We start from the raw sequence: 9,367 nt of genomic DNA, 5'->3' as shown, positions 1-9,367 counted from the left end.
TGTCTGACCGAGTTACCTTGCCATCGTTTCACGTCTCGCTCTGGCGTATAAATATGCGGAGCTGCCGGACAGTGCCGGAACTGCATGCCACTGTGATTTCTTGGGAAGAGGAAAAAATACTAGTGTGTTTAGTATCAGCGAGTTGAAATTGGAATGAGTTGCATTGGTGGTTGAAACTTCAGCATAGTCAAGAGACTCAGTCTCAGATTTCATGTGATGTCAAACCGCCAAAGAAACATCGCCAAGATTATTCAGTCTCAGATTAGTCTCACGGCAATATTATTGTTACGGCGCGCCCAAGTCTCAAAACAGTCAAGACTCAGTCTCAGATTTCAACTCCGAACTACCCATGATAATGGCGCAATGTATTTTGAAGGAAGATATCACTGCTAACAATACGAACGCATACTGATCCAAGATCAGACAGAAATGCAACCAACGAGTAGCCTCTCCCACGCCGTAAAGGGTTGTGAGAAAGCTGAACTCCTTTGTGTCCAGTAACAGTAGGATACTTTTGTAGTACACCATATGGCTTCTGTAACTAATGCTAGATGAAAAATGAATTTCGATATTTAACTGTTACCAGACACATTTGCAGCGTTCCACAAAAATATATCTGACGTACTGCTGATTGAACTTCCAGTAGCTCTCACGTGTGAGATCTCCCCATAACTGAGAAGTTACAGAAACTGAGAAACAGCCAAAACCAAGAAACAAAACAAAATTGCAGGTACCAGTTGATATCAGAATCTTAAAATTTAACAAACGTAGAATGGGCATCGTATCAAATCCAGGTAGTTGGTGGAATGGTTGGAGAAAAATAGAGCATTTGACCGGAACCAAATGCCAATGTGAAACAAGTCTTCGGCGTTCATTGTCAGCGTTCTTTTTTTCTTGAAAATAATATAACATGTTGCCATTGTTCACTGATAATATCATTTTCGTTGCGTCCTCCACCTTGCCGAGGATTGATCAATTGACAATATTTTTGGATGTTTAAGATGGAGCTTACCGTGGTTGATCCCACGATCTCAACGCAATGACTGGCCCAAGACCTAGTCCTTAGGGCACCCGCCATGGGGCCAAGTCAGCTCTCTACTACAAGGGTTTCATGTCAGCATTTGGGGAGAGAAAAAAATATCGCTTAACACAGCGAGAGTCGCTACACAGACTTCCACGCCGAGCTCATCTTGCCGTGGAGAGCTCAGGGAAGATGGGGAGAGACGGGAAGAATGGGATTAAAAAATTCTGCGGGGCTCACCAAAATTTAGCAATAAATATTACAGTAAATCTGTTGGGAGGCTATAGTCTAGTATGTTCTCTATGAGTGGCGTGACTGATTTTGTAGAGAGCATGTTCTCTATACTATTGTGGATGCCCTTAATCGCTAAAGTAAGCATGATTGGCATTGTTAGGTTGAAGTTCTTGAACATTAACCTATCAAATTGCAAAGCCATGTATTTAACCCTGCTTCAACATGTATTTTGTGCAGGTTACTTAATTACCTCTCGAACTGCAAAACCTACTAGGAAAAGTCCATTCTACCTCCCACAATTATTGTAAAAGTCACCTTTTCCTCCCTCGACTACAAAATTAGATACGAGTCCTCCCTCACCTCTTAAAACCGACACATCCCCCCAGAGGAGATCCAATACGACATAGAAAGCTAGATTGAAAACATTTAAAAAAACGATCCAAAATGTAACCTAATTTTTCTGGAGGAAAGAAAAATTATTGAAAAAACTTTACGATGAAGTAGATCTTTAAGAGGATGGACCCCCCGCCACCGGCTAGGAGACCAGAGACGAGGGGAGACAGGGGCCATAAGCGGCGATGACGGCGGGCGTGGAAGGTGACCCGCCCGATTCGCCCCTGGCGATGCAAGGGACAAGGCGCTATTTTGTTTTGAATACACACATAACCCTAGACAACCTCCGAGAGACTATTCCTCAGCCTAAGGGCAGTCCCAACCCGGAAATCACTTCATAGTTTCCATAGCTGCCAAATTAGCTAGAAACTCTATCACGAAACTACTCCACCCAACGCAAGTGTTTCTCTATGTGGTCCCCAATAAAATCTTGCCACTCCTCTCCTCTTCCATTTTTTCTGCTCTCTGTGCAGCGTGGGCCCAACAATGGTGGAAACGGAATGTTCGCCCCAGCGCAGAAATGGTGGTTTCTTGGCTCCTCGTTGCGCGCGTCGACACCGTTTCTCGATCAAGAAACGATTTCCCTCTCTCTCCTCTTTAATTATCTGGTCACGTCACGAAAGTGCTTACGTGTTAGCCCTGTTAATTGCAAGAAACTATCCTAATCAGCTGCGTTGGGAGAACGGGCCAAGCAGTGGAGTATTGATAACCAGCAGATGCGCAGGCCTTGATGGGCCACAATTGTTCGACGGGCCACAGACCTGTTACTCCATAAATAAAGCACGGCCCTGTTCTGCATTACTGGACATCAACTAAACCTGTGTGACTACCCCTCGAAAAAAAAACTAAACCTGCGTGACTTTGTCATGGACCCAACCCCTTCAGCAGGCTTGAACTCAGGAGTCAGGAATTGCTATGCTTTTCTCAAAGCGCATGCTTTGCCTAGTTGCCGGCTCAAATCAGCGTGCCAAACTTGAAAACTGGCTAGAGTTTTTTTTTCTGCGGTTTATGACCCTCTCTCTTCTCTATATTTAAGTTTATGACCTAAATACGTTATGTGGTGTATGTGTGACCGTACATGCACACTTTTGACAAGTTCATGCATCAGCTTGTGCGTTTTACAATTTGCTGGACTAAAATGATACAACAACACAAGTTGATGTATGATAGATGCACTTTACTCTTTTTTTTTTCTTTCATTGTTTTCGGCCTCATAGCAGCCTGTGTTGGAACTGGGAAACCCTCTACACTCTCACTGATGTCCCCTAAAGAAACTAGCTACATTCTAAAACGTACTATTTTGAACTCGCTGGTGAACGTTAGTGGCCGTTTTAAGTTCACTATATTGTGCTTCTGTCGGTTGCAATGGCAACCTTTTGCTAAAGGATGAAACTTATGCACGGTCCCAAAAAAAACGGCACTCTTGTTGTTAGTTGGAGCAACTCGTCAATAAATACTCATGAACTGGATATCATGCTGGTGCCGGACAGCATGACTCCTCGCCTGAACTTTACCTTACACAGGCGATTTCTTACTGCCAAATGTAGTTAGCAAATGCTCCTCCGATCAATACGGTATAGACTGACAAATTGGCAGGATTAGCAGGTGTAAAAGAATCTGAAACCTTTTAAATAACTCGAAAAAAAAGACTTTTGAATGTCCCGCTGGCAGCTCAACTCTTTTCTACTTGTACTAGAGTAACACATGGTTTTCAAAACTGAAATCATGAGGAAATTTATAAGTCCCGGTGGCAGCTCAATTTTCTTTTCTACTTGTACTGGAGTAACACATGGTTTTCAAAAACTGAATTCATGAGAAAATTTATAAGTCCCGGTGGCAGCTCAACTCTTTTCTATACCTGTACTAGAGTAAAACATGGTTTTCAAAATCTGAAATCATGAGGAAATTTATAAGTCCCGGTGGCAGCACAACTCATTTCTACTTGTACTGGATTAGCGCATGGTTTTCAAAACTGAAATCATGAGGAAATTTATAATTGCCCCTGTGCGCCCGGTCCCACATCCAGCCTTAAAAGACAGAACACCTGCCAAGTTGCCCTTTTTCCTCCCAGAGCAAGATGGAAAGAGGGGAAAGGAGGAATTCTCCAACCAGGCTCCAGTAAGAGCCACCCTGCAGCAGCTATCATTAAAGCAATCAGGCCAGGCATTAAGCCAATCAACCTTCCCAATCCCACCCTTAATCAGCTCGCCCAGCTCCCAAATCTTCCATTATAATCCAAGATTCCCTGCTCACTCTCCTATTTCTACTACTGCTAGTACTCCCCCCACAAGAAGCCCCCCTCCATGATAGCAATCATGATAGTGCTCCCTCTGAGCTAAGGCTCTCCCAACTACCACGCACTCTCCTCCGCTGCCCGCCGGCGATGGCCGCAATGTCGGCGCCGGCCGTGGGCTTGGCCGTCCTGGTGCTCTTCGCCGCCGCCCTGCCGGCCCTCCGCGCGGATGACCTCAACTCTGACGCGCAGGCCCTGCAGGCGCTGCGCTCGGCGGTGGGGCGCTCCGCGCTGCCATCGTGGAACAGCACCACGCCCACGTGCCAGTGGCAGGGCGTGACGTGCGAGAACGGCCGCGTCGTCGAGCTCCGCCTCCCCGGCGCCGGGCTCATGGGCACCCTCCCCTCGGGCGTGCTCGGCAACCTCACCGCGCTCCGCACGCTCTCCCTCCGCTACAACGCGCTCACGGGGCCCCTCCCCGACGACCTCTCCCGCCTGTCCGAGCTCCGGGCGATCTACTTCCAGCACAACAGCTTCTCCGGCAAGGTCCCGGCGTCTCTGTTCTCGCTGAAGAACCTCGTGAGGCTGGACATCGCAGACAACAAGTTCACCGGCGAGATCTCGCCGGACTTCAACAAGCTGATCCGGCTCGGGACGCTGTACCTCGACGGGAACAGCTTCACCGGCGAGATCCCCATGCTGGACCTTCCCGCATTGGAGCAGTTCAACGTGTCGTACAACCAGCTCAACGGGTCCATCCCCACCAAGCTCCGGAAGATGCCGAAAGACTCCTTCTTGGGCAACACCGGCCTCTGCGGGGGGCCGCTCGGCCTCTGCCCCGGCGAGACTGCGCCCACGCCGGCCGGATCACCGGATTCCCAGCCAGGTGCCGGCGGCGCTGCCGACATCGGCGGCGGCAAGAAGAAGAAGCTCTCCGGCGGCGCCATCGCCGGCATTGCCATCGGCTGCGTGTTCGGCGTGCTGCTCTTGCTCGCCCTGCTTTTCTTCCTCTGCCGGAAGAAGTCCGGCGCGGCCCGTCCTGCGGCGGCAGTGGAGAAGGGTCGCGACGTCGGCATGGAGCCGCTGGAGGTCGAACCCAAGGGACAGAACGGCTCAGCAGCCGGCGCGGGCGGCCACAGCCACAACGGGGTTGCTGCGGCAGCTGCAGTGCCAGCCGCCGCCGCCGCCGCTGCTGCTGCCAAGACCGGCGGTGGGTCGACCGGTTCCAAGAAGCTCATCTTCTTCGGCCCCATGGCGGTGGCCCCGCCGTTCGACCTGGAGGATCTGCTCCGCGCGTCGGCGGAGGTGCTGGGCAAGGGCGCGTTCGGGACGGCGTACAAGGCGGTGATGGAGAACGGGTCGGCGGTGGCGGTGAAGCGGCTCAAGGACGTGGACCTCCCGGAGCCGGAGTTCCGGGAGCGCATCGCGGCCATCGGCGGCGTGCAGCACGAGCTGGTGGTGCCCCTCCGCGCCTACTACTTCAGCAAGGACGAGAAGCTCCTCGTCTACGACTACATGTCCATGGGCAGCCTCTCCGCCCTGCTGCACGGTAAAAATTCCACCCCACCCCCGTCCGCCATTTTTACCGCTCCTCCCTGACGAGTTCGTTACCCCCCGTACCGTCGGTGGGTGGGTTGGGTCGATCATTTCGCCGGGCACAGCCTGGCAATATTCCGTGACAGGCGGAGGTCTAGTGACAGGTAAAGCAGAGAGAGAGAGAGAGAGAGAGGAATAAAAAAGGTCCACGAGCGCGTCCTGCTCGGCACGAGCCAGAGCCAGTCAGCCAGCGCGGTTTCTGAAAGCCAAGCCAAACCGACGGCATGGCCTCCGCGGCCTGGTCGGAGCCGCCGAGCAGAGGCGCCGCCGCTGGCGTCGCGGGGATGGTTGCGGATTTGCTAGGTGCGGCGTCCCTTTCGCCGGATCGATCCCGTTAATTTGGGCCGCTGCGTTTGGTCCGGTCTGGCCTGCATTTGTGGCGGCCCTCAATGAATTCGCTGGAACAGAGTGATAATCCCTCTCTGCCCCATCCATCACCCCCCTCGTGGCGACCGAGCCCCGGCCCCGGGGGCGCCGCTTCTTTCCAGCCATGCCAGAAAGCCAGATCGCCAGCCATGACCGAGTAGTGGTTGCCGTTGCCGCGACGAGAACGAACTGCTATTCGTTATAGCTAGCATTGGCAGCCTTGGATGGCTGGATCTAAACTAGTTTAAGGCCCGCCCGTCCGACGTGCCAGCCACCACTGGTCCCGGGGTGCCCGAGCTCCCTGGCCCTGGCTCGCCTGTGCCTTCGAACATTTCTGTACGGGGAGTAGTTGTATACTACTGCCACGCAGAGTTCTGAACTAGCAGTGGTAGATTCGTGGCGGCTGTAAAGTTTGAGGGCAAGTTGAGCATGTGAGCCGGCGCCCCGGGTTGAAGGCCGGGTAGGGTAGTTTGCTTGCTGGTCCATGTGACATTTTAGTTGGCGCCACTGTTCATCTTCCTCGGGATTCCTCTCCCCGCCCCCCCCCCCCCCCCCCCCCCCCTCCCTCGCGCCAATTATTAGCCTCGCGTAGTACCGGTACAGATTTAAAAGAATCATTCAAAAAGTCCGGCCGGCCGGGCCGGCGTGAGGCGTGAAACCGAAGCAATCGTGCTGTCTCTGTACGTGCCGGCAGTAATTGGCATCGGCCGTGAATTGTGAATTTGCGATTCTTGTCCTTCTCTGTGAATCGGGCGATGTAATGATGTGGCTGCGGATCTCATGGCTTGTTTCTTCTCTGGTGGTGGTCGGCTGGTCGCAGGGAACCGGGCCTCCGGGCGGACGCCGCTGGACTGGGAGACGCGGTCGGCGATCGCGCTCGCGGCGGCGCGCGGCGTGGCGCACATCCACTCCACGGGGCCCACGGCGTCGCACGGCAACATCAAGTCCTCCAACGTCCTGCTCACCAAGAACTACGAGGCGCGCGTGTCCGACCACGGCCTGCCCACGCTCGTCGGCCCTTCCTTCTCGCCGACGCGGGTCTCCGGCTACCGCGCCCCGGAGGTCACCGACATCCGCCGCGTCTCCCAGAAGGCCGACGTGTACAGCTTCGGCGTGCTCCTGCTGGAGCTGCTCACGGGGAAGGCGCCCACGCACGCCATCGTCAACGAGGAGGGCCTCGACCTGCCGCGCTGGGTGCAGTCCGTCGTGCGGGAGGAGTGGACGGCCGAGGTGTTCGACCAGGAGCTCCTCAGGTACCAGAACGTCGAGGAGGAGATGGTGCAGCTCCTCCAGCTCGCCATCGACTGCTCCGCGCAGCACCCCGACAGGAGGCCAACCATGGCCGAGGTGGCCGCGCGGATCGACGAGATCCGCCGCTCCAGCCTCGGCGGCGACCAGCAGGCGCCCGACAGCGCCGGCGAGGGCGACGAGCCATCACTATAACCGCCATAGCAGCAGCTGCTCCTGATCCACCATACTACTTGTCAGTCTCAGTGAATGAAAAGTTTGAAATTGCTTAGTTCTTTGCATGATATTGCTCCCCCAGGCTACTTTTAATTCATCAGCAACTTGTGAATGTTTTTTTTTTCTTTCTCTTCTTCTTCTTCTTCATTCATCTTTTTTTGGCCTTCCTCTCACGGGCTTTGATTCTCTTCTATAGCACATGTCACTGTACTCTTTGATTCTTGAAAAGCAACATTTGATGATGCCTTGCCTGTATCTAAAGACGAACACCACTGCCAGTTGTACTTTATTGTCTGCTATTCAAAAATACGCGCGAAATGATTCGTGGTAGCTCGGCTTTCGTTGCCAAGCCTTGCCAGTTGCTTCACATCGACCTTTCTTATCGTGGTGGTTAGGGGGAGGTAATGGTTGTTGGCCTGGCCATTCTCTAGCGTAATTAACCCAGCTCCTTTTTTCCGGCCGAGAAGATTGCTGCCTGCCGATGAAAGCTCTGCTAATGGCGTCGTGTTCGTAGCCTGTGAAATCTTGCTGGTTTCAGAGCACCTCCAGTGTGGTGTAAAAAGCAAACCATGGGCTCGTTGGTTCGAACCATCAACACTGTAGCACTCGAACTATAGGTGTCAGAATGAAAAGCGAATGCTGCCCAAGATGCGAACCGAGTCGTATAAAATATAGTTATCAGCACAGGACGAGAGAGGAGATAGATTGAGAGCCTGTTTAGTTCCAAAAACAAAAAAATTTGGATGTCAAATCGAGACTTTGATCAGATGTCGGGAGGGTTTTTCGGACACTAATTAAAAAACTAATTTCAGAACTCTTGGAAACCGCGAGATGAATCTTTTGAGGCATTTGACCGCATCATTAGCACATGGGGGGTACTGTAGCACTTATGGCTAATCATGCACTAATTATGCTCGAAAGATTCGTCTCGTCGTGTACATCCTAACTGTGTAATTAGTTTTATTATTTAATTACATTTAGTGCTTCATACATGTGTTCAAAAGGGAGGTGAAAATTTTTGGCAACTAAACGGGCTCTGAAGCGGAAGAGTTGCTGGCCGCTCCATCCATTAAGAAATAATATTTTATTCACATGCCAACGATGTTTACACTAGAGCCATCGAACTCTCCTTTGGTTCGGCTTGCCTGGATTTCAAAGTTCGATTTAGTAGGTTGGAAAGAAGGGGGGAGGGTGATCTTTATCTCGGAGTGTTGTTGAAGTAAAACGACAGAAAGGGACCTGAGATTGTGTGGAGTTGTGTTCACCAGCAGGTACCTGTGAAAATGACAGAATTGTCCACTCAGCAGTGTGCCACAACAGCTCAGCATGTTACCTACAACAGCATGGAGAGCATTCAAAAATACTGAACGATTTGAATGCTATCATCAGTGGATAACAATATAATAGTACTCCAGGTAGGTAGCAGTGATTTCCTTCACAGCCAGCAGCATTCAGCAGATGCATTGGACAGGAAACAGCTTCATCAAGTATAAAAAAACAACAATATAGCCTTTTTTTCCCAATTAAATTAGAGTAGGCTAGAGATGAAACCCGGAAGAAATAAGTTCAAGGTTGAGACACATTGATAATTAGTCTCCAAGCGTTTTTATCCAAAGCTATCTCTTTAGAGATATTCCAATCCTTAAGGTCTCTCTTAACCAACTCATCTTACGTCAGTTTAGGTCTACCTCTATCCCTCTTTACATTATCGACCCGCTCAAGAACCCCATTACGCACCGGCGCCTCAGGAGGTCTTCGTTGGACATGTCCAAACCATCTCAGCCGATGCTGAGTAAGTTTCTCCTCAATTGGTGCCACCCCGACCCTATCCCGAATAACTTCGTTCCGGACTATCCCTCCTTGTGTGCCCGCAAAACCACCGCAACATCCGCATCTCTGCTACACTCAGTTGCTGCACATGTCGCCTTTTTGTAGGCCAACATTCAGCACTGTATAACATCGTCGGACGAATTGTTATCTTATAGAATTTGTCTTTTAGCTTTTGTGGCACCCTCTTGTCACAAAAGATGCCAGAAGTTTGCCGCTATTTCAACCAGTCA

At 51.4% G+C, this 9,367-nt stretch overlaps 1 protein-coding gene across 1 annotated transcript; it reads left to right on the top strand.

The window, feature by feature from the left end:
- Window positions 1-3,723: 3,723 nt before the first annotated feature.
- Window positions 3,724-7,596, top strand: LOC120646817 (probable inactive receptor kinase At1g48480). The gene is made up of 2 exons (XM_039923306.1): window positions 3,724-5,430; window positions 6,664-7,596. Exons 1-2 carry the CDS (start codon window positions 4,032-4,034, stop codon window positions 7,284-7,286), a joined length of 2,022 nt encoding a protein of 673 aa, XP_039779240.1. The 5' UTR covers window positions 3,724-4,031; the 3' UTR covers window positions 7,287-7,596.
- Window positions 7,597-9,367: the final 1,771 nt, after the last annotated feature.

This window comes from Panicum virgatum, chromosome 9K (genome assembly GCF_016808335.1).
Source record: "Panicum virgatum strain AP13 chromosome 9K, P.virgatum_v5, whole genome shotgun sequence".
In the NCBI taxonomy this organism is placed as follows: domain Eukaryota; kingdom Viridiplantae; phylum Streptophyta; class Magnoliopsida; order Poales; family Poaceae; genus Panicum; species Panicum virgatum.
The sequence above is the reverse complement of the archived record's forward strand: the minus strand, read 5'-3'. Positions and strand labels throughout refer to the sequence as shown.

Excerpts from the sequence above, each read along its gene's own strand:
- LOC120646817 (XM_039923306.1), top strand. The coding sequence starts at position 4,032 with ATGGCCGCAATGTCGGCGCCGGCCGTGGGCTTGGCCGTCCTGGTGCTC. Across the intron at positions 5,431-6,663 it reads CCTCTCCGCCCTGCTGCACG|GGAACCGGGCCTCCGGGCGG; the intron begins GTAAAAATTCCA and ends GGCTGGTCGCAG.